Here is a 25561-nt window from a genome sequence, read left to right as displayed (position 1 = left end):
ACAAGGATATGAATCAAGCCTAGTCATTTGCCTCTAGGATAGTGTAGTAGTGCCACTTGGATTACATCTTCCCCACCTCTTGCTACATGCTTCCTCAAAAGAAGTTGCATCTTGTGTGTGTAAAGTAATATGTCTACATTCTACAAGACATTTCAAAGGACATAAAATAAAGCATCATAACTTGAAAGTTTTTGTTACAATCATCTTTGGGGTGCCATTGGCACAAATAAAAACCAATTACTAAAGCTACAAAGACGCCATAGCTCATTGCTTAGGCTTTATTAACTTTTTAGCAAATGACCTTCTCACCTCAATAAGTTAACAGTTTGCTATCTTTAATGTCTTTATCTTCATGTACTTACTAAAGCTACAAGAGTCTTTGAGGTGCCATTGACACAAATAAAAACCAATTACTAAAGCTACAAAGATGCCATAGCTCATTGCTTAGGCTTTATTAACTTTTTAGAAATGACCTCACCTCAATAAGTTACGAGTTTACTATCTTTAATGTCTTTATCTTCATGTACTTACTTGAGCTTACTTATTTGTGCTTTGAGTTGTGATCCACATTATGCTTTCCTTGCAACATTTTGACTATACTTTGGTGCTTCAACTCTCTTATTAGTTGTCAAACTACTAGGTTGCTTGATTGTTCCCTTGCTTGGTGAAGCACAATAATATCACCCAATTGAGCCCTTGGTATTTCAATACTATCTTGACTATTGAACCCTGACACATATAATTCCAAACATTCTTAGCAATCAATGTGGTCTCTTTCTTCTTATGTTATCGCTTCATGCCACCCAATATAGAGGCCTCCTAGGTGTGCATGTTCAATCTTCTTTTGCAATGCTGACTACTCATTATTTATCTTATTTCTTGTCTTGATCCCCTTCTTTACCTCCTGTTACACCTTTTTGGCAAGTGAGTCCTTCCCAACACTATATTTCCTACTTCCAAAGTTGTGAAGTCACTCATAGACATTCACCCCATGAGCTTGGCTCTTGAATTGGCTTGGGCAATTCAACTAAGACCATTGAGAAAGTCTTCGAATGCATCAAAATGTTGGGAGGACATCAAAACCCAACTCAAGTCCAACCCTACTCAAAAGCACACCTAGGTACTGTCGTGCATGGTTAGGGGAGGCGATGGGACGGATTGGAAAGACTTGGCTTGCATGTGCATAGTCTTGCAACCTAAGGCATAGAGAAATTAGAGTATAAAGAATTGGAGTGTGTGTGCATATATGGGTGAGAGAAAGAGAGAGAGGGAGAGGGAGACACGGGAATGCCAAGTGCAAGTGTTCCTGATGGGACTCTGCCATTAGCAAAGCAACCTTCCCAAGTGACTCGCTGTAACAATCACAGACATGCTTCAGACACGGTCATAAAGCAAGCGAACAAGGCAAACAATTACTCCAATGGCACCTACATGGATGGAGGTGAACCCCCAATCTATGTCATGCATGCACTTGTGAGGACTTACAACCAGCCATTACACCCCAGCTTTGAGAATGGATACTGGGTATAAAACATTCCAGCCTCTCAAACCATGCTCCTGCCCAGTTGAGGTACCAGGACATCCAGACATCACAGTCCACACTTCTACGTCTCTCAACAATCTGCCATACAGTCCTGCAGCACAATTTGGCAAAACCCACAAGCACAATTACCGGACTGTTGATCCAGATCGTAGAACAGAGATGCCACTTGCTCTTCTCATTGATGCGGATCATATTGCTTTGCTGCATATCTCGCAGTTGCAGCATCACAAATAATGTTTTGCAGGACAAACCTGAGACTGCCGTTTGGCATTTACGGATGATGAGCACTATGTCGCATCTTTCATATTTTGGACAAGCCCTAATCTCCGCACAACCTCAGCCATTATTGGTCTTGCTTTAGGATCTCGACTGAGACACAGATAAGCCAAGCTAGCTGCCTTGTAAGCCCCCTTCTCAGAATATTGCTGAAGGCGAGGATCAATAACCTTGGACAGCTTTTTCCTCTCGCTTACATAGGGTCGTGCCCACTCAACCAAGTTGTGTTCGCCACTCGGTCTAGCCTTGTCCATGGACTTCCTTCCTGTTAGAATCTCCAATAATACAACACCAAAGCTGTATACATCACTTCTGGAAGTGAGGTGCCCTGCAAGGCATGAAATTATGATGTAACTTATCACACGTGAAGGATAACTGTAGTGTCAGCAGCAACAATTAAGGTTCTCACCAGTCATTACATACTCTGGAGCAGCATAACCATAAGTTCCCATGACCCTTGTGGAAACATGTGATTTGTCCCCTTCTGGCCCATCCTTAGCTAGCCCGAAATCAGACAGCTTTGCATTGTAATCCTGTAAAGTAATGAGGATCAGAGACAGTTTCAAACAGTGCACAAATTTGGAAATCCAAGTACTAAATGATGCATAGTTACTCACTGCATCCAACAGAATATTTGCTGCTTTAAAATCTCGATAAATGACAGGCTTTTGACGGCCATGCAGAAATGCAAGCCCCTCTGCAGCACCCAGGGCAATCTTCATCCTGGTTGCCCATGACAAGGACACAGATCCCCCTACATCAACAAATGCCAAACACCTTTATAGAAGTGAATGTGCACTATCTTGAAATATAGGGACCCTAAAACTCAAGAACACATACTGCTGAAAAGATGATTCTCTAAGCTCCCTCTTGGCATGAACTCATATACCAGTAATCGCTGGTCATCTTCTATGCAGTACCCTACCAACTTCACAAGATTCGGATGATGAAGTTGGCCAAGATAGTACACCTCTGCCTACAAGTGACGATTAGAATTGACCGCCAAGATAGAAACCCACAATGCACAGAAGCATACGAGAGATCTCTCTAAAATCTTACCAACCATTCATTGTGACCCTGCAAGCTGTTTCGGTTCAAAGTCTTCACTGCAACTGTAAGACCTGTTCCTGGCTTAACCGGTGCAGTGCCATGTTCATCAACCCATCCCTTGAATACGCAACCAAAACCTCCTTCACCGAGGAAGCTGTCCGGGCGAAAATTGCGAGTTGCAACCTTGAGATCATTGAAGTGGAATGTCCTCAACGTGGATTTTGAAAGCACCTCGTGTTCTCCCCTGGGACTGCTATCAAAGCTCTGGTTGGGAGGGGGCACCTTGCAAACTTCATTGCAAGGGTGAGCTGAAGGATTCAACCCTAAAAACCACATTTAAAAACTCAACTTCTCAAAACCACCATCCAACAGAAGGAAGACAAATACACAAGCTGTGCAGCAAGACCATGTAGCTTACACATACACTAACTGGAGTAAAAACGGTATTGTATCTAGTGCTCAAGATGCTCAAATAATAATCAGGCAGAAACACAAGACAATCTCAGCAAGCTGTCATATTCAAACATCCAGTTTTTTTGTTAACTCTGTTAAGTGGTATATTACTTTCTGGGATTGTACTGATTGCGATGTATGCTGAATTCTGAAGAGTCACCACCACAGAATCATAGCATGTAACAGTCGGCAAATCATGTAACAGTCGTCAAATCGCATGATCATCGCAACGGAGACTGTGATGACACAGACGATGACAATGATGATGATCACAATAATAGCACGATATTGGATCGGTTGCTGCACACTCATCACCGTGATGAGCAATTACGATAGTAAGGATAACTACGACAAATGCAAGTTGGGTGCGGAACCAGATGGACACAGCCACAAAATGGTAAAGAAGCAGATGATGATGATGATGATGATGATGATGATGACCACGACACAGACAACAGCAACAATAATTATTAACATAGCATGTACAGAAAGTGGCGTTTGCAAATTCATCAAGGGCCAACACACATTGGATAATATACATGATAGGAACACAAGCACACACACACACACACACACAACATTCCATCACATAAATCAAATGAAACAAGCAATGCCAAAGAATTTAGAAGACTAGCACGGGTGTGATAAGGTGAGACAGCACTGCGCACCTGGGCTGTCCATACCAGAGTTGTCAACCTTGCTACGGGAGGTCCAGCAGCACCAGCTTCTGCACCTGAAGGAAGGCAGCACGCAGCAGTCTGCATCAGCAACAGGGGAAACTCTTGCAACCCCATCCTGTGTGGCCTGCTCTCCCCTCTTCCAACTCTTTACTGCTGCTGCTGCTGCTGCGGCGGCGTCATCTTCTTCTCCTTGCCCTCTTTCCATCATTCAGACCAGATATCTGGAGAGCACCATGGGTGAGGACAGAGCAATGCGAGAAGGGAGCCAAGGTGAGGAACCAGAAACGCAGGAAGACGTTTGGTAAAGAAAAGCGGTGACTGGAGGTGACAGAAGGGAAAGGAAATGGTGAGAATTCAGGAGATGGGTCTGGTTCTTCTTCTTCTTCTTCTTCTGTGATGTTTTGCTGTGCTGTTATGTCTGTCTGTGAGGTGGTTTTGTAGAAGAAGTATTTTGTATAGGCTATGATGAAAGGAAGAGGGGAGAATGAGAGAGAAGAGCACCAACAGCCTCTGCCTCCATCATTGTCTCGTGGACTTTCACCTACCCTTACCAGTCCCCTTCACGGTTCATATGCAACCTTTTTGTGGGCTTTACAGGAGGCGTCCTTCAACCTTGCCACTTGCTTTGGGTCCACATACATCTACATAATACCTACAAACATGCACATACATACATGCATACATATCGTTATATTTATTTACATATCTATATCTATATTTGTCTATATTATTGTATACTTATATATAGTAGCTAGTTTTTTGCCAAACCCACTAACCTCTCATTGCATAGTTTGTGAACTTGCACAGTGCTTCATCTAGTTCCCTCTGTGTGATTCTTCTGTGAGGAGAGGGATCCCATGGCCAACTCCCTTTGCTCACAAAATAAAGCGTGCTTCGCACAATGAACGATGGACTCCATGCCTTGTAAAATTTCACTAATTTGAAGAGGTTATTTGTTGAGGCTATTCACACATAAGCATGTAATTAACCATATGCTTTGGCAACATATATATGTCTATATGTAATAAGGCGTACACATATGTGTTTTCCAATGTATGTGGCATTTAACCTCACTTGTGCATAGCATAACAAAGTATCTTAAAAACTTCAAATACTCACATATGATAATGAATGTGCACCGTAAAGAAATGAAGCGAACTAAAACATAGATAAATTTATAACAATTTTGAAGTATCTCCAAAAGTATTATCAACTTGCAAATTGTTGAATCATATGAATTTGAAGTATGTCCCAAAGCATTATCAACCTACAAAATGTTAAATAATATGAATTGACAAAAAAATCACTATATTTCTCAAACCATAATTTTAAAACATAAGCGAAAGCCGAAGATATAAGCTACTGTGTGTTTCCCTTGATCTTTTGTTTGATCTTATCAAGCATAAAAACATGAGTAACTTAAGTTTTCATTGGAAAGATACAATCTCAAAAAGTGCACTAGAAAAACCCAAACCTTATTAATATTTTGCCTAGCGTTTTTCACTTCCTTAGCAAGTTCTATCGTGAAGTTTTCCCAATCACTCTCTTAAGACAACACAAAGAAGAATGGCATAAAGGTAGCCCATTTGTATGTGGAATTTGGAAAGCAAGCTTTGGAGCTGCTCTGTGCATAATTTGGGAGAAAAGAAGATCTTACTGTTAGACAAATGAGAGAGAGAGAGAGATAGAGAGAGAGAGAGAGAGAGAGAGAGAGCTCGTCGTTCACTCACTATGAACACATTCAAGTGTGAATTAAACCAATTGTATCGAACTACAACTTAAGAGGGAAGGGGACGTTGGCCATTGAATCCACATGGTATGTTTTGAGCTATGATAGTTGCGTCATAGCTATATGAAGTCAACTAAATCACAACTACATAGAGTTATTTGGCTACTTTATTGGAAGCTATTCTAAGGTGAGCAAGAGCATAATGACAACTACTGATAAACATTATTTGGTCATGGTCTACAATTATTTGTAAAAAGCAAATTTGTGAGCATCCGTACAACAATTGCCATAACAATTCTAGATCATTTAGAAATCAACATAATGCCAATATCAACCTCCATACATATTAACCATCTGCATGTCTATCAGTGGAGTTTAGGGGCTTGTCAACATCTGTCAATGGAGTTCAAGATCCACCAATCTCCATGCATCTTTGTGTGGTGTTGGCCCTGCCACACAAAGCTATGTGGAGATTGGTGGCTCAAGGTTATTGTTGCAATAGCACAATAGGTGTTGGGAATGGCCAGCACCTGGTGTGGTGGGACTCGTGAGTAGTTCACAAAGTGGTGCAAGCTCGAGGAGGACATGGCATGGACAATGAGGTAGGAGGAAGAGAGGCCCATGTGGTGGGTAGAAGGGGGTGTGGGGAGGCTTGGGGAGAGACTCTATGCATAACCCCATGCATCTATTGGCCAACTCCTCGATTGAGTGGCTCCATTTAGCATGGCACGCCTGCTCTAGCCTTGCAACATATAAAGTATCAATCATATCTCTTTGGCCCAATGCTAACAATCCAAGAGAACTATGGAATGAAGGGGGGGTATGCAAGGATACTGAGATGTTGCATGAGGTTGAGAGTATGGAACCATTGGATGTTTGAAATGATGTAAGGATGGTACCAGTGCTTGTTATTGCAATCATGGCATGCTCAGCATGACCACGTAGCCATTCTATAGTTTTCCCATAAGATTGAATGAGAGAGAGATGACCATTCTTCTTCCCCTTTGCTTGTCTATGGAGAAGAAGTGGGAACAACCATAGGCTTGCCATCCAAAGCTACTTGGTGACATCGCTTGTGACACCGCTCTTTGGGAGGTCAAACTCATCATTTGAGACTTCCACAAGGTGCCTAATACTTGCTTGTGCTTCACGTTCTTTGTCGTTTGAAGAAGATGGATTGGAGTTGTAATGTGTCGATCTCTATAATGGCTCATTGGCAAAATCCATTACATCAACTCCATCGTCGCCTATGACCTTCTTGAGGCTATGCATCATCTCAGCTAAAAGAAGCTCCTAAGAGTAGGTGGACTTAGAGGAGAAAGGAAGAGAAGTAGCTTCATCTTGGGGAGTGCTCTAGAGCTCACAAAGGGACTCAAGGAAAGATAGGTGAGAAGGGATGATAGGAAAGAGAAGAATGTTGCACCGATTTTAAAGCAGGAGGCAATCAACGTCATGTGCATCATGTTGAACACATTTAGAGCCTTGAAGAGGAGGAGAAGCATCGCCCATGCCAAGAGGTGCATAACAACACTCATCCTTTGGTGCATCATGATGAAGGCATTTGGAGCACTAAGAAGGAGGAGGAGAAGCCAAAGTCATAGCTCGAGAAGCATCTACCACAGCCAAAGGTGCAAGGTAGAAAGAGCTTTAAAAAAAAAATATCACTCAAGGAAGGATTATTGCCCAAATCACCCTTGACGCTTCCACAATACACTTCTCTTGAACTAGCCTCTCCACCTTCTATATTGTATGGGGAGAGAGAGAGAGAGAGAGGCATGTGTGCAATGACTGCCATGAATGATCCGCATGAGTGAGAGAGAGGGGGTGTGCGTGTATGTGAATGGTCAATCAATGCATTTGTAAGTGCAAGGGTTTGTGAGAAAATTTTCCTATTTTTCCTGCTTTTAAAAAGTATGGCTTAGAAAATTTGAATTCTTACCATGTAGGATTGATATTAGCTTAGCTAAATTCATTGATTATAAGTTTAATAGATTATTATTTTGGTTGTAGCATTAGTGTTAGTAGCTGAACTACCAAATTCTTCCTAAACTTGCACTACAAGGATATAGGGCATAACGACAGGCAGTTGTGACGCATATTAGTGGCGTTGCTATTTGCATCGCAAATGTGACACAAATAGTAACGGTACTCAAAGAAAAAAAAAACGGGTGAAACCCGAGTATGACATTATTCTGCGAAGAGTGAAAGAGAGAGTGAAAGAGATCGTGCCTTTGGGAGGGAGAGGGAGAGGAAGAGAGAAGGAGAGCTTCTCACCACTGCTGCCGCCACCGTCGTTGTTCGCGAAGAAGAGGAGGAAATGCACGAAAGAAGAAGAGGGGATATCGTGAAGAGGAGACAAAGAATCCATCGTCGGGCCTTTACAGTGAGTACATTGCCCCCTCTTGGTTTGTTCTTATTCTTTCTTCTTTTCTTTTGATTGTTTTTTGTTGAGAATGAGGTGCATTGAGGGTGAAAGAGAGGAAATGAGAGAGGAAGAAGAAGAAAGGAAATGGGGTAGAAAAAAAGGATGGATCTTGCAATGGAGGAGAAAGTGAATCGTTTTTGTATGTTGCATCATGCATCCATGGAGACGTGGCTCTCTAGGTATAAGCAAGCCCAGAAAGAAGCGCGATCAGAATTTCGATGCAGTATGCTCCATCGACCGATTCGATATCTCGAGGGCATGGAGGAGATGCCGCAGTTTATGTCTATGTGATGGTTACATGGAGCTTTGATCTAGCCTCTTGTGAAGGGATGGAGGTCCCTACTGAGGAGTGGAAATTCTCAAGGAGATGTAGTCCAAAGGTGACCACATGTTTTATAAGCTATCGTATCTAGATTTTATATGTGACAATTAATCTAACTGTTTCAATATACAATGCGCCATGGTTGCGCGGGCGATATTTTCACATCAAGTGCATCGACAAAATGCGCTCCATAATGAATTGTGATGTCATGGCAAAGCTCGAGTAAGAGAGTTGATGGCGAGCCACGGATCCAAACACCGTTATAGATGAGATGGAGTATTTTGGGAACTTGCAAAGTATTATCATGATGGATTACCGTAGCTTCTCCTTGATCATATTTGATGTGCAATGGTTCAGAGTGATACTGGAAGCAGCTAGGGCAACCGTTCGACGAGGTCCATCTGCATTTCTCAAAATAGATTTCGAAAAAAGATGGATGGATTTGCATGACACGTTTGTCTTGCCAATCCATTATGAACAGGTGTATGAATTATTTTTTAAAAATTTATTACGACATGGTATATGTCACAAATGTTGAATTCTCTTGTATGTAATTTTGAACATGTAAATTTCTATCCAAATCCCCAACAACCTCAATGGTGGTATGTTGTGCATTCAACTCCTTGAAGTGCGAGAGTGTATGATGAAAGCAATGTTCCCAGCATAGATGAGGACAATATGCAGTTGGAGGGTTGATATTGCAAGGGGTGGAGGTCGAAGATGGCTTGGAGCGTGTAGAGGAGGCATGAGTCGGGTAACGATGATGGAAAGACAGGAGGCCAAGAATTCTTTGAGAATGAGGTGGACTCATCCTTTTGTAGTGACCTGTCTATCGACCTTCTAGTCTATGTGGAGTTGTGCCAAGAGATTAACATGGAACCATAGGCTACGTTATACTTGTAGCATTCACCTACACAAATCGTTGATGAATCACTTATAAGGATACTCTAGAATATGCAATTTAAGCAACATCATTTTTTTCAGAGTAATATTACCATGCTTTTCTTAAATCTTTATATTGACTATGCTAACATCACTTTTTGTCTGTGCAGGTGACCTTTGACGATATTTTGGAGAGCACGATGAGTTGAGGGATGAGCAACGATGGGTTGCAAGATACATTTACACCTATATCTCCAAATCAAATGGCTCAATTCAGAGATATGACTGACTAGGAGCTATCTCGGACACCATTAGGTCGTTCGATTAGATCTACATTGGCGCGCTCTGATGCTTTGGTTTGCAGTGGACGAGGTTGACATTTTAGACTTGGGCCGAATGAAGGGAGTGGTTTTGGGGGATGCTGCGGAGACGTGGATGCAGTGAGCCTGCGGTTGTCTCGAGATTTCCACAGGCTGGATGATGGAGTGCATGCGTACGTACATGTCACACAGACGATCAGACGTATGCAAGGCACTCAAGAGTGGTGCCTCGAAGCCCGAGTGGCTTGACACATATGACTAGCAGAGACTCAGGGAGGAGGCTATAGATTCTCCAAGATGTTAGAGACAATAGTGCGAGGGAGTGAGGGCAAGATTGGAGGCAAGGGTGGTCCATCATCTTGGGAGTGGCGGCCATAAGACTTATCTGGAGGACTTTGTAAGTTTTTCTTTTGTTCTTCTCGCTTTCTTTTTTGCAATATCGCTTCTACTGACAATTGTGTTTCTAACAGTTGTATTTTGTTTTCTTTGTAGCACTCCATTACAAACTGCGATCCCATCGACCTAGAGACTCGATATGCAGAGAGACACAGTCTCACTGCATTGATCGATAGACTGTATACATGCGACGGCCTAGTAAGTCGCCCATCTTTTTTGTCCCTAGTTACTATTTTTATTAAAAAGAACTATGTATAGTGGACTAATGTGTAGTTGTTTTTTTTATGCAAACTCAGTTCGATACTCCTTTGTGTCAGGACGAGCTTTCAGATGGCAAGGATCTATAGCTCGTGCTTGGATTCATGGAGCACACATCCTCTTCCTTTTTGGTCCTATGATTTATGCGCACATCTTCTATGTACTATGTTATTATCATCCTTTGTATCTTGCCATGATTCGATAAGTTTTCATCAGCGATCTTATATTTATTTTATGTTTCAGTCTCGTGGGTTCTAGTACATTTTCTGCTCATTTTGATGACCATTGTACACTTAACATGTAATCCATTTGTAGAATGTAAATACATCACATAGTGCTACATGTGCTGCCCTACCATAATTTTTTTTCCTCTATGACTGTCGTTATTAGCGTCACAAATTGATCTGCATGCGTCGCTATTGATGTCGCAATATGCGTCGCAAACTGTCGCTATTAGCATCGGTATTTGCATCGTCAATAGCAACGACGGCTCTATGGAGATATTAATACCGATGCATTTAGCGACGATGGGAGTAAATTTTTTATGAACATTTTCATCGCTTTGAACGTCGGTATGAGGCTTGTATCTTGTAATGTTTGTAGGGGTTCTCAAACCTAATTTCAAAATTTCCTAACTTGCCAAGGGCATCCACTTATTTACTCTCTCTCTCTCTCTCTCTCTCTCTCTCTCTCTCTCTCTCTCTCTCTCTCTACAAAAGCAATTGCAATGAAGTAGTGCCCCATTCCACCAGAGTCATGGGTCGTAGACAGGAGCGGTGGTAGTAGGAGTGGTGAATGTAGTAGCAACACATGATAGCGATGACGGTGGTAGATAGAGCAAGACAAAGAGAGGCATTTTAAATCATTCTATTAATATTTTTAATTTTTTAAAAATAATTTTTACATTGATTATCTAAAATAGAGATGTGTGTGTGTGTGTGTGTGTGTGAGTTAGTGAAATAAAAAGAGGAAAGAAAATTGAGAGAGAAGAAAAAACTAGAGATAGAATAAAGAATCTAGAGAGAGATTTAAAGAGGGAAAAATGGAGAGATTTAAAGACAATGTGTGTTTTTCTAAATGTTATATATATATATATATATATATATATATATATATATATATATATATATATATATATATAGAGAGAGAGAGAGAGAGAGAGAGAGAGAGAGAGAGAGAGAGAGAGAAGAGAGAGAGAGAGAGAGAGGAAAAATTGAAGATCTAGAGAGAAAGGAAAGGACACAAAATAAAGAGAAGAAAAAATCTAGAGAGACGAAATAAAAATTGAGAGATAGTGAATGGAGAGAGAGAGAGAGAGAGAGAGAGAGAGAGAGAGAGAGAGAGAGAGAGAGAGAGAGAGAGAGAGAGAGAGAGAGAGAGAGAGAGAGAGAGAGAAGAACTTGGAAAGAGAGAGGGGGGGAGATCTACAGAGAGATGAAATGGGAGAGAATGAAAAGAGAAGGAAAAATATATATAGAGAGAGAATAAAAATTCAGAGATACAAAATGGAGAGGGGGGAAAAAACTTAGAGAGAGATGAGGTGAGGGAAACATCGAGAGAGAGAGAGAGAGAGAGAGAGAGAGGGGGAAGAATAGAGAAAGAAGAGAGAGAAGAAAACAATTTAGAGAGAAAATAAAAATTGAGAGGTAGGAAATGGAGAGATAGAGAGGAAGGAAAATTTTAGATAGAGAGAGGAGAGGAGAGATTTTTGGGAGGAGAGATAAAAGTGATAGAATGAGGAATTTGGAGAGAGAGAGAGAGAAGAAGAAGAAGAAAAATGTGGGGAGAGAGAGAGAGAGAGAGTGAGTGAGGGGGAAGATCTAGAGAGAGAGATGGAAGGAGAGAGAATGAAGAGAGAAGAAAAAAATCAAGAGAAAGAGAAAATAAAATTTGAGAGATAGGGAATGGAGAGAGAGAGAGAGAGAGAGAGAATAAAGTTGAGAGAGAGAGAGAGAATAAAGTTGAGAGAGAGAGAGAGAGAATAAAGTTGAGAGAATATAAGGAAATTGAAATATTATTTTGCTTCACTTCCCTCACGAGGCTACTTCACGGCTAGTTCATGCAATAGCTTGAATCTGCTACCACTAAGTGGCCTAGCATTCTTTACATGTGAAGAAAGGAATGTTGGTTTATATTATTGGCACTAATCCGCTCCCCAGCTTCCCGAGCTCCCGTCCCGAGCACCTTCTCGACCTATTGAGGCACCCTCAAGGCATTGCTATAGAGGTATTGAAGTGTTCTTCCAATGTTTTTATTCAGTTCTCATGTTGCAGTCAGTCAAGGCAGCCATAGCTCAAACCCTTGGGGCTTGTATCTTGCTCTCTCTTTCATATGGGCACTTGAGGCTTGTTGTGTGCCTCCCTAGGCACCCCCTGGAGCCTCTAATCATTACCATTGAGGCCAAGTGGATATATGGTAATAGAAGCATACATCAGTAAATTTGTGCCATTTTTTTGGTTGATCTGGACAGCAGCACACCTACTCCTCAGTGATTGCTATGTCATGCTTCTTCGGGCTTGGTAATGCACTTGGCAATGGTCTCTAACATGTGTTAAAGCCTCCTTGATCATTGGCATTGGATTTGGGTCTGATCTCTACATTCCCAAGATTAATTACAATAGTCCCACAATCATGTTATGCATAAGTAACATTGGCATCTAATGCTATGCTTGTTTGGGCACTTCTAATTAACCAGTTTGGTACCTATCGATGCCTGATTGTTTGGGGGATGCAAGGCACATGTTATGCCATCATTTTGGACTGATTTGCTTGCTGAAAATACTCAGTTTTAAACACTAAATCATTGATGTACAATAGTGGGTTGAAGCCTATTACTTCATGTTTGGTTATGCCTATTGGTTTCGGGCTATGTCTTTGGGATATGCAATGAAGTATTGACCTTCGAGGTATGACACTGAGCTTGTCTTTGTGTTATAAAATCCGAGATACACACTCGACTTTCTTATATACTTAAAATATATATGGCAAATACTATGTTGGCACAGAGGGAGAATAGATGAGAGAAAAGAAAGATGTAGAGAGAGAGGTAGAGAACTTGGCAACACACTAGGGACTGGAAGATGGGCCAGTCCCCCCCCTTGTGGAGTTATATTATTGACAAGGAGCAAGCTCCTCCATTACACATAAGCCAGTTCTTACTTGTAGATCTTGGAAACAAGATCATGGTTCCTTGCACGGTATACAACCGACTAACACTTGCACAACCTGGAAGTTGGCACCTTTTGATCCTTCTCGAGTCTCCTTCTCTCCTACAGAATATGTGTAGGGCTCTCCTCTTGGCGCTTGATTTCAATAGAGCTTTCGCAACGCTTGTACCTTCTCTTCTCCTCTTGGAACTTGATTTCAGCAAAGCTTCCACAGCACTTGATTTCAGTAGAGTTTTCGTAGCACTTGCACCTTCTCTTCTCCTATTGGATACATGCAAAGTGATGCTTCCTTCACGTCCTCCTTACACCCAAGGAGAGCCTCCTCTTTTATGGGCTTTCAAGAGCTTCTCTTCTTGGAGAGAAAGTTGAGTTGATCTTCATGCAAGAAGTGGTTATTCCACTTTGCATCACTAATTTCGAGATATCTCTTTGTGCGTTGTTTGGATGAAAAAACGTCCAACACAAAAGTTGTAGATCTCGTTGTTTTTGCTAACCCTCATAGCCCATTTTTAGAGATCATCTTTCTATTGCAAGATATTTTAAAAATGGATTTTTCAAAAAAAAAAGCTTTTTAAACTATACTCTTAACTTGTGGTCCATGCAACCAACTTGAGTCATAGATAAGGAGAGTTCATTAGATTGCCTTGGGCCTCAACCTTAAGATTGAATTCCACACAAAAGCTTGTGTCATTTTAGACCTTAGAAAGAGAAAATCACTTCTCTCCTCACTTCCACAGGATCATGTCTCTCGTCTTTCTTAGTGAGAGAATTCCCTCTCTCGTCTTTCTTAATGAAAGAAAATACCTTAAACCTTGACTTACAGGGGAGAGGATGGCCCCAAATGAATGCAATGCTCATTACACACAAGTAAACATTCCCAGGCGTCCCTAGATGCACACATAAATACATATACACAATGTTAATACACTTTTTCTTTTTAGAACTCAATCCATCTTCATTTATGTGTAACTCCTTGGTTCTTGTGTACACTCTTATACTTGGCAGTCACTCCTTTCCCCCTTCATAACTTGTATTGCATGTACTAGATATCCCCGTCACAGTGCTCTGATCACCCCATTAAGTGATGCACTAGGAATACTAGTCTCTAAATGGTCTCATGGCTATGCTAGATCATCATCAATACTTAAAGAAAAGTGAGTCATTAATTTATTGACATGAATTTATTAAATAGAGAATGCGTAATAAGCAATCAATTTAGTGACACTTTGGTTCCGGATCTTCATTTGAGCTTGAGGTCGGATTTGGAATGCATTTGATGCTCCGTCTTGGATGTACATATGGCATGTATGTTACTTATGTCTGATCAGTCTTGACATGCTTGGCCTATGCCACTACTACATGCTAGTTACATTGTTTGGAGCTTATTGCTCCTAGTGCCTTGTCTTGGCTTGCATATGGATTCTCGAAAGTTACTTGGGATATTTCTTGGCTTGCCAGAGTTGTATTTGGGATACAGTTGATGTCTATGGATGCTCTAATTGGAGGCTATAGAGCCTATATGCTCATGATGTCTTATTGATGTATGGTCTTGGATCTTTCATCACTAGTGCTCTCATATGCCTTTCTTGAGCTTCTTGGCTTGATCCATACGGCTTTTGTGGCAGTGGGAGCATCTTTGGATTCTTGATAGACATTGAGTAGGTGGTTTATGCTATTTAGCTTTGAGTCTTCTGAGATTGGGATCTTCTTCACTTGGATGTTGCATGGTTGATATGCTGTGGTCCGCATACATGTACTTGGGCTAATTCGGGCTTTGCACTCCCTGGGCATACACCTCTTTGTGTCAGGTCTTGCCAATGTTGTGTACACTTTTCCCTATTACACAAGGGGTGTGCCGACTTACTGACGGATCTGTTTGACATGCTTGGGTGTTTGCTCGACGTCCGTATGACTGTCATATGCTAATTTACACCCACTTGATGCTGGTTATGCTTTGACAGTCAGTGGTTGATGTTAACCCCAAGTCGAGATAGCGGAAAAATGAAGGAAAAAGCAAAAGGAAGATGAAAAAAGAGCAAAGACACGCAGACGGCCTCTAAAGATGAACCGGGGCAAAAAGCATAACTTTAAATGAAAAAGCGCCTCAAAAAACTTGGAAAACTCTTGTAAAAGAGCGCTAGGCTCCGTCCTGTGCCGATTGTAAAATATTAGATGGGTGTAGGCTAGAGGCATAAGGCTAGAAGAGGGAAATGGAAAAAGGACCTTGCCACAATGGCCGGTCATGTAAAAAAGGGATGGGTGCCCATGGGATTTTAGGGTTTGTATATATAAAGTTCAAAAAGTGAATAAGAGCTCATTCTTTTGGTGTGTGGCAACAAGAGTCTTCTTCTTCTTCTCTCCTTCTCATCTTCTTGCTTGTGTGTGCTCTTGAGAGAGGAAGTGTGAGAGTGTAAGGGAGTGAGTGTGTGAGAGTGAGGGATCAAGAGGGTGAAGGTCTTCACCATCTCCTCTTCTCTTCTTCTCTTCTCTTCTCTCTTCTTATGCACATGGCTATGGAGGATGGAGCTTGGAGGTGGAGGAGGCTTGAGGATGCTTGAGCTTACATCTAGGATCGTGGAGCTACCGGTGTGTGTGAGAGAGAAGGCAGCTCATATCGGCATTAAGGTAAGGTCACTACACTCGTAGGATCGACGGCGCATTGGCTAGGTGAGAGATAGCCATTAGAGCTCGCTTGGAATGCTTGAAACAATAAGCGGTCCGTGGGTCTTGGTGGTTGAGCGAAAGCTCCCACATTTTGGTTCCGTTGCCGGGACTTGGAAGTTGACGAGCTTCAGTTTCCCACGAAGGCTTCCTGCCATCATGCAGACTGGTACGGAGGGTCTGTTGTTAGCCTTGCCGATTGTTTTGATGGCTTGCTCATACGCCTCGTGATCAGAGAACGGCAAGTCGATTGTAGCAAGGACATGCATCCAATCTTGCTCATCCTCCGAGCATGGGTTATACTTAGTCAAGGGCCCATAGGACTTCTTGACCTGAGCATTACCCTTGAGCATAGCAAAGATGGCATCTAAGTCGACCGGTGAGGTCTTCCAAGTGTCCATCTCTACTCTCATGGCGTCCGTCCTATTGCCAAGGAAGATCAAGCCGTTACCCCAATCTTCGATGACTCTAGCGTTGCGCATCCAGGGTCGGCCTAATAGGACGTCATAGTCCACTCCCTTCATGACTATAAAGTCAATGGAGAACTGGACACTTGCGATCTTCACTGGCCAATTCTTAGGCACCCCGAATGGCTTGACTCTCATATCGTTTGCTAGTGTGACATTAAACCTAGCAGTCTCAACGGGTGGGTTTCCCCAAGTCTAAAGCACTGCGTGGCTAAGCACACTAACCCCAGCCCCCGTGTCCACGATTCCCTTTCTCGTTGTATCGCCTAGGGCTAAAACCGGTAAGACCGCATGCATCTCGCAACCTTCCCAGAAGGCATTGACGTGCAAGGATTTAGGTATAGAGTGCAGCGTCAAACTTGGTATTTGCGTCTCTGCATCATGGTCATGAGGGTCTGCCGTGATCTACTCTCTTGACCCTTCAACCCACTGCTTAAGATCTTGCCATAGGGTGGGGTGCTGCCTAAGCAGATCTCCCAGGCTAAGTGTTATAGGGGTAGTCACCAACATGGTCAGGAGATCGTTGGGTGTTCGTCTCTCTCCTAACCTGGATTATCCTGACCAGTGGCCGTGACTGAACCGCAGCCCTGTAGCGTCGAGGCTTGGCCTTAGTGGCACTGCTTGTGGTGCAGTTGCTTCTTCTGACTTTGGTTGTGGAGGTGAGGTTGGCGTACTTATGCTGGAGAGGTCATCGATTTCGTCCTCTAGGATGGGCTCAGCGTCTTTTAGATGCTCTTGAGCCTCCTTCACCCATTCCTTCACCTTTTCTATGGCCTCTAACTGTCGCTTCGGATACGGGTATTCCCCTACCTTAGCACTTCCCTTTGCGGCCATCTTAGGGGCTGAAGTCTCTGCCTCTGCATCAAAGATCTTCTTTCCAGTAGGCAGAGTTGTAGCACTCTCCGTTTTCAGTGCGATTTTAGTTTCCGACCTCTTCCTCTCCGTTTTCAGTGCGATTTTAGCTTCCGACCTCTTCCTCTCCGTCTATAGCTCTTTTTTCCTATCAAGGCTGTATCGAGAATGCTAGGTCCTGGCAGAGAGATACCGCCCTACTTTGTTTGGGCACGAGTCATGACCCGCAATGGGATAGGCGTGGCCTCCCCATCGAGGTTCTCAACACCAAACAGCCCCAGTGGGATAGATGGCAGTTGGCTGAACTCGAAGATGGCTTCTGCTTTGGGCAATCAACGAAGAGATGAGTGATTCTGCACTCTGCACATCTTTGGTCAGCCTTGTCTCTGTTTTGCTGCTCCCTTTCAGGACAGCATGACGAGACATGTCCTGGGTGACTACAAGTCCAACAAATGATTGGATCCTGCGTCTGCCCTCCTAGGCCTTTACCTCGTCCTCTTCCTAACGCCATCATAGGTAAGGGGCGATAATCCATGAGGACAGCGTTGCCCTCATCGTCATGCGAGACGTAAGGGCATACGTAGGTCTCTTCTTCAGTTGGTTCTTCCACGTAGTGGACAGGAGCGTCACTCGGTAAATAGGTTATGTAAGGACCAGGCGGTCTAGGAATGCCTGTAGGATTTATTTCCATCCTAGGAACAGCCGGCTTAATGTCGTTAGGCATAGGGAGGGCCAATGGGGCTCCCCTTTCAAAAAATGGTTGCGGCCTATTCACTAGGTAGGGCTGGCCGTATGGTTGTGAGTATGGAAGTCTTCTTGGCAATCTACAATGCGCGACATCATGACCAAACCTACCGCAATTAGCGCAAGGTCTTGACCTAGGGTCTTGACACTTAGCTGGCAAGTGGTTTCCGCCACAGTACACGCATTGGACGTGTGGGCACGTTGGTCGTCTTAATATGTCTTGCAACTTGGCTAATTCCATCTTAACATCAGCCAAGTCTTGGTTTGTCTCGGTGGTTTTCCCCTTATCCTAGGATGATGGGATTGATCGCTCACTCAAGGCTGACGCTCCCTCTGAATTTCGTGAATTGGTTTGCTTAGAGTTCGAGCTCCTGGAGCTGCATTTCTTCAGCTGATCGTCAACTCGGATGGCTTCCTCAAAGACCCTAGCTAGTGCGTCTCGCTGCAAGCTCGAGTTGCCTGCCAAAGCCTTATATAGTTCCTCGTTCTGAATCTCGTTGATGAATACAGTTGATACTGCTCTTTCAGTCGGTCGCTCTCCAGTAGGGATTCTCTTTAAGAGACTCCGCACATGGGTCACGTAATCGCGAATGTCCTCCTTCTCTTTCTGCTTGACGTTCATCAATCGTACTAGTAGATTATCGGAGTATCCGGGCTCGGCAAATCTCTTAATGAAGAGATCCTTGAGGCCATCGAAGTTGGCTCACTTTGCAGCATCTAAGCTCGTATACCACATCCTACCCTTGTCACCCAAGAAAAGCTCGAATGCTTGAGAGCATTGAGTTAGGTCGTTGAGGCCGTTGGCTTCGCAGACTTGCTCAAATTTCTCAACAAAGCTGTATGGATCGTCATGGGGTTGGTACTTATTGAGTTGCTTGGCAACAATAGGGATTTTAGACTGGCTCTTTGAGCCCTGGTTTGCTCCTAATCCTGCGAGAAACAATGTCGCTAGAGCCGTGGCACTTTGCTCTACAGCCGTGTTATCAAGCAGCCGCTTCATGAGACACTCACTCAGCGTTAAGTCTCCTTCTAGTGCTCTCTCATGGTCCGTTCAATTTTTGCCAGCCAGGTTCAGCACCTGCTGCGCCTCTCGCAACTCCATGCTTTGCCTTTGGCTCCTAGCCTGCTGATCCCTATTGTATTCAGCCATGCTTTGCAATGCCTTGCGGGATAGCTTTCTCTCCTCTTCTAGATCTGCGATAATAGCATCTGCTGTTCTGCTGCGGTGCTCATACTGGGCATGAGCCAACTGCTGACCAGCTCTGAATAGCATCTGGAAAGACTCCTAAGTCGAATTCCTCGTTAGATCTGCTGTCTGAACTTTCTTCTGCCATTGTCATCAGGTTCAGTAGACTTGTCAAATCCACTTCGTCGGCACCCCTTGCTTGGTCCTACTTTAGGCATCGATGGTTTGTCTATGTCTTGGGTCCTCTCCTACTGGTGGGTTCCTTGAGTGGTTTATCTAGGTGAGTTCCTTCAGTTATTGAATACAATCCTCAATTTATGGCCACTCAATGTGTGTGTCTTTTTCTATGCACTTGTGCTCAATCAAGCTTTCAGTTTCCTTAAGTGTACTTCAAGTGTGGAAATTCAAGGTGAGTGCAGTAACCAATTTCTAGGCGTCTTACGTACTCTTGCGTTGTTTCAGGCCTGATAGGCTTGTTGGTCAATTTTTTGGCCGTCTTGGCAGGGTTTAGAGTTTCCCTAACATGTTGCCTTGTTCGTATTTGGTCCAATTAGGCTTTATAACTCAGTGGTTTGCGTCTGAGTCTATGGGTCTCGCAACTACCTACTTCTAGCTGCTAAGCGGCTGCGCCCTACGATTTTGCATATTCCGTGTGCCAGAATCAAGTTCTGAGCATCCTAAGGGCTTTCGACAGTTTGCAATGCTCAATTCTAGCCAGGTCAGGTCAAATTTCTGAAAATTTGATAAAAATCTACACTCGACCCAACTGGTCCGAATTGCAGGGTCTGAGTGGGTCATTCGGATGGGCTGAGGCACATGGGCCGAGGGCCGAATTTGGGACTTGGACAGGGTGGGCTTGGACGGGCCGAGGGGCAGACTCGGACGAAGTCACTTGGACAGATTGACTTGGACGGGCCGAGTGGTCAATTTGGACAAGGTCGCTTGGATGGGCCGAGGGAAGTGGACCGAGGGTCAAGTTTGACACATGGCAAAGGGCTGAATTGGTCCACGGTCCGAATGGTAGACTCGAACGGGCCGAGTAGGTTTGGGCCAAGTGGGCCGATTAGTATTTGGGCTGAGTGGGCCGAGTGAAATAGGGCCGAGGGCCTATTCTGGGACTCGGCCCAGAAGTGACCTTTCGGATGGGGGCCGAGCACAGTGCACGTCGACAGCACGAGTTTGATTTCGATCGATCCTTGTGATTTACTCAATCGTATCAGGCACAAACCTCCAGATCCTACCTAAGGGGGTAAGGAAAGGGATTCATATACCTAGATAGAGTGGTGGACTCGTCGTTGGTGCGATCGAATCGAATTGAGCAATAGCTCTCTCTCTCTCTCATCATCGAAATGGTTGCAAATGAGCTCTCCCTTAGCCTCTTGGCTCTTATACTCGTTCCCGGATATGGTGTTGGTGCCCCCAATCACTCACTTGCCGATCTTAGGCATGACAAGTGAGCTTTTTGCCATTTTTTGCATGATTTTTGCCCTATTTTGCAACAGTAAACCCTATCCTTCTCTGGTGCGATTTCCTAATCCTAACCTACTCTAAATGCAACAAGAATTGAAAGCAAAACACTGAAATGATTTCTCCATGTTTTCCAATCATCAAACAAACAAAATAACCCAAAATACTTACTTGTTTTCAAGATAAAAAACACCCAAACTTCCTACCTATCTCAAGCTCCATTTCGGGGATAAATCCCTTACTTTGATGCTCGATATGAGGCGCGCAAGTGCTCAAGCTTGAATCCGTTGGTCCCGACAACAACGGAATCAAAATGTGGGAGCTTTCGCTATCTCTCACCTAGCCAACGTGTCGTGGATCCTACGAGTGTAGTGAGCTTACCTTAATGCTGATATGAGTTGCCTCCTCTCTCTCACACGCCGGTAGCTCCATGATCCTAGATGCAAGCTCAAGCATCCTCAAGCCTCCTCCACCTCCAAGCTCCATCCTCCATAGCCGTGCGCACAAGAAGAGAGAAGAGAAGAGAAGAAGAGAAGAGGAGATGGTGAAGAGCTTCACCCTCTTGATCCCTCACTCTCGCACACTCACTCCCTCACACTCTCACACTCCCCTCTCAAGAGCACACACAAGCAAGAAGATGAGAAGGAGAGAAGAAGAAGAAGACTCTTATTGCCACACACCAAAAGAATGAGCTCTTATTCACTTTTTGAACTTTATATATACAAACCCTAAAATCCCATGGGCACCCATCCCTTTTTTACATGACCAGCCATTGTGGCAAGGTCCTTTTTCCATTTCCCTCTTCTAGCCTTATGTCTCTAGCCTACACCCATCTAATATTTTACAATCGGCACAAAAGGGAGCCTTGCGCTCTTTTATAAGAGTTTTTTGAGTTTTTTGAGGCGCCTTTTCATTTAAAGTTGCACTTTTTGCCCCGATTCATCTTTAGAGGCCGCCTGTGTGTCTTTGCTTTTTTTTCATCTTCCTTTTGCTTTTTCCTTCATTTTTCTGCCATCTCGACTTGGGGTTAACAGTTGACTTACTGCATTGATTTTGCCTACAGTTTGCTCTCATTGTACATGGCTATAATTTATTATAGCAATCAGTTATGCATGGAATAATGTGGAATTTTCATGTTAAATCATCTTGATTTTATGTACTTTTGATGGTACTTGGTGGGCAGCATCATTAGCTATTAGTTCGTAGTCATTTTGCCTTGGTTTTGGTGGTATTTTGGCTGTTTATAGAAGAAAACAATAAGCAGTTTTGAACTGTATGCACTATTTTGGACTGCATTATGGGTTCTTCTTCCACTGACAGTGCTATATTCAACATCACTAAGCTTGATAGTACGAATTATGTCTATTGAAAGAGCCAAGTTTGGCAGGTATTGGTGCAAAAATCGCAGATAAAGACACTAAGGATGCATGGTGAGCAGCCTGAAACTATGTCTGATGATGAATGGGATGAGCTTGATGAGTTATGCAAGTCCACCCTCATCTTGTCTCTCATTGAACAACTGCATTACAATGTGGTTGAGGAAGCATAGAGTACTTGGCAGCTTTGGGATAAAATTGAGAACCTCTATGATAAGAAAAGTTTAGTAAGTCAGATGTATTGACTGAAGTAGCTTATGGACCTACGCATGAAGGAGAATATGACAATGTCTGCTCATTTGAGTAAGTTTCATATTATTCTCAAGAACTTGACTTCACAAGGTATTATCTTTAACGATGAGGTAACTCCATTGTTTTTGCTTCGGACTCTGAGTGAGTCATGGGATGCATTCCGCATTGCCTTATGTGCTCTTGCTAGTCTTTTGAACTTGCCTGATGTTGTAGAGAGTGCTCTTCTATAGGAAGAGATCAATCGTAAGAACTTGGATGCCTCTCGTGTGTCGCATGCTTTGACTATTAGAGGCAAAAATGATAATTGAAAAAATGACCATGGAAAATGGCGGTGGCAGAGACTCGCAGAAGTCTAGGTCCAAGTCGCACAGTAAGTCACATAGCAAGTCTCATGGGAGAAATGCTAATATGACATGTCATCTTGCGGCAAGAAGGGTCATATACGCCCACAGTGTCATGAGTTGCGCAATGAGAAGTGCAAAGAGAAGGGGAAAGACAAAGTACAGGAAAATTCCTCTGATCGTAGCATTATGCAAGCGAAATCTAGTGTGAAAATCGAGGAGATAAATGTCATGCAGACTGATGACTTCGATGGGGAGTACATACTTGTAGCTAGTTCTTGTGATGCTACGTCGTTGATTGATGTTCAATCTATGTATACGCAGTGTTGGCTTTTGGATTCTGGTGCTTCATTTCATGTTACACCATGTCGTGAGTGGTTCCACTCCTACCACACTGTCTTTGGTTCAGTTCGCTTTGGGTGATGACATGTCACTTGCTATTGTTGGCATTGGGGATATATACGGCTACAATTCTCTACTGGCAGTACTTCTCTGTTGTTACAGGATGTATGTCATGTACCAGCACTTACATGCAGTCTTATGTCTGTAGGGCAGCTTGATGATGCTAGGTTTCATGTTTCATTTGGGGATTTTGCCTGAAAGATCATCCGTGGCAGACTTGTGCTTGCTAGAGGTGTCAAAGCTGACAGCCTCTATCCTCTTGTAGTTGATGTGTCCTTTGTTGACCGTGTTTTTTCAATGGGTTCCATCCCACATGTATCTCTTTGGCATGCCCTTTTGGGCCATATGTCCTTGAAGGGAATAAAAATGCTTTCTGGTTTGCAGTACTTACCGCCCCTTGACTATGCATGTTTTGATTCATGTGAGCATTGTCTTTATGGAAGACAGACTAGGAAGAAGCACAAGAAGTTTAGTAGGACACGCATGAGTAAGCCCCTGGCATTGGTACATTCGGATGTCTATGGGCCCATGCCTTGTCAGTCTATGGGTGGTGCAAAGTATTTTGTGACGTTTATTGATGATTTTTTGTGTAAGGTCTGGGTTTGCCCCATTAAGCTTAAGCCACAAGTCTTGGTTGTGGCTTGCATTGGTTGAGAACCAGATTGGGCATAGAAATGCCTTAGGACTGGCAATGGGGGAGAATATGGGTCAGGTGCTTTTGAGCAACTATGTGACGAGAGGGGTATTAAGTGTCAGTTGACCGCCCCCTATATCCCACCCCAGAATGGTTTGGCTGAGCGGATGAATAGAACCCTCCGGGAGCATGTACATAATATGCTTAGCCATGCAGGCTTACCACAGAGCTTTTGGGCGGAGGCAGTTAGTACAGTTGTGCATGTCATAAATAGATCACCTTCTAGTGTTTTGGATCTCTAGGTTGTAGAGGAGGTATGGACTGGGAAACCTCCATCTTATGGGCATCTACATGTCTTTGGATGTGAAGCATTCTGCCATGTGCCCAAAGACAAGCATACTAACTTGGATCATAAGAGTGTCAAATGCATTTTCCTTGGCTATGGGGATACATGCGAGATGGGTTACTGCCTCTGGGATCCACAAGTGCGGAAAGTCATCTGCAACCATGATGTAGTCTTCCATGAAGACAAGATGCATAGGCAGCTTGAGAAAGTGGTAGAGGTATGCAAGATTATATTCTAGGAGGAGCCACATGCTCCTGCACACCTAGTTGGACAGCCTACAGCAGCAGTTGGTACACATGGCCAAGGTGTTGGACCGGTCGCAGAGCCTGTCGTGAGACGGGGTCTACTAGAGATAGACATCCACCTGATAGATTTGAGCCCTCGATGCATTATGTCTTGGTTACACATGCAGGAGAGCCTCTTATCTATGATGAGGCTATACGCAAGGGTGACAGTCACTCCTGGGAGAGGGCTATGTAGTCTAAGATAGACTCCTTGCATAAGAATATGACTTGGGGTTTGGTTGCATTGCCTCAGGGCAAGAAGACTTTGCCATGCAAATGGGTGTACAAGGTGAAAAGTACCCCTGAACATCCCAAGCCGGCTTATAAGAAAAGACTTGTTGCTAAGGGTTTTAAATAGGAGCATGGAGTTGACTTTGATGAAATCTTTTCTCCTATGGTCATGATGACCACCCTACACTTGGTTTTGGCCTTAGTCACGCAACTTGACTTGGACATGTATTAGATGGATGTCAAGACTGCATTTTTGCATGGGGATTTGCATGATGAGATTTACATGGAGCAGACTAAGGTGTTATCGTGTTTCCCGCAGCACAGAGGAGCGGAAAATGGAAAAGAAGAAATAGCAAAAAAGGCCCAGGATAAAAGCAAAAAAAGGTGCCTTGACCGGTAAGCAGACCCTAGAAAATTTAAATGTTCAGGCACGACCCTCAGAAAACCTCGGTGTCACCCCAAAACAACAAAAGAGTAAGAGGGCGCACCATTAAAATGTGGGAGCGCCCCCGAATCTTTGTAAAAGAGTGCCAGGCTCACTCCTATGCAAAGTGTACGCATTAGTTGGGAATAGGATAAATTAGAATGGTGGGAAATGGGAAAGAGGGCCTAGGCTACAGCCGGCCATGTAAAAGAGGGAAAAGGGAATGACCGCCCACAAAGGATTTATGGCTTTGTATATAAAGTTGAAAAGTGAATGAGAAGCTCATTCTTTGGTGTGTGGCAAAAAGAGTCTTCTTCTTCCTCTCTTCTTCTCTCCTTCTTGCTTGTGTGCTCTTGAGAGAGGGAGTGTGAGAGTGTGAGGGAGTGAGTGTGT

The 25561-nt window shown here is 43.5% G+C and overlaps 1 protein-coding gene across 2 annotated transcripts; it reads right to left on the bottom strand.

The window, feature by feature from the left end:
- Window positions 1-231: 231 nt before the first annotated feature.
- Window positions 232-4551, bottom strand: LOC148030063 (putative serine/threonine-protein kinase PBL11). Of its 2 annotated transcripts, XM_087686343.1 has the most exons (7): window positions 3991-4551; window positions 2879-3192; window positions 2660-2795; window positions 2437-2573; window positions 2229-2352; window positions 1795-2147; window positions 232-1634 (listed from the first exon to the last, which is right to left on the bottom strand). In XM_087686343.1, exons 1-6 carry the CDS (start codon window positions 4208-4210, stop codon window positions 1831-1833), a joined length of 1248 nt encoding a protein of 415 aa, XP_087542469.1. In that variant the 5' UTR covers window positions 4211-4551; the 3' UTR covers window positions 232-1634; window positions 1795-1830. The 2 variants fall into 2 exon arrangements, with proteins under 2 accessions (XP_087542469.1, XP_087542468.1); XM_087686342.1 differs by having other exon boundaries at window positions 232-2147.
- Between the last annotated feature and the right edge of the window lie 21010 nt (window positions 4552-25561).

This window comes from Lygodium microphyllum, chromosome 10, assembly GCF_053477565.2.
Source record: "Lygodium microphyllum isolate KBCC chromosome 10, Lygodium_microphyllum_v1.1.10, whole genome shotgun sequence".
NCBI lineage: Eukaryota > Viridiplantae > Streptophyta > Polypodiopsida > Schizaeales > Lygodiaceae > Lygodium > Lygodium microphyllum.
This window is presented reverse-complemented; position numbering and strand designations above follow the sequence as displayed.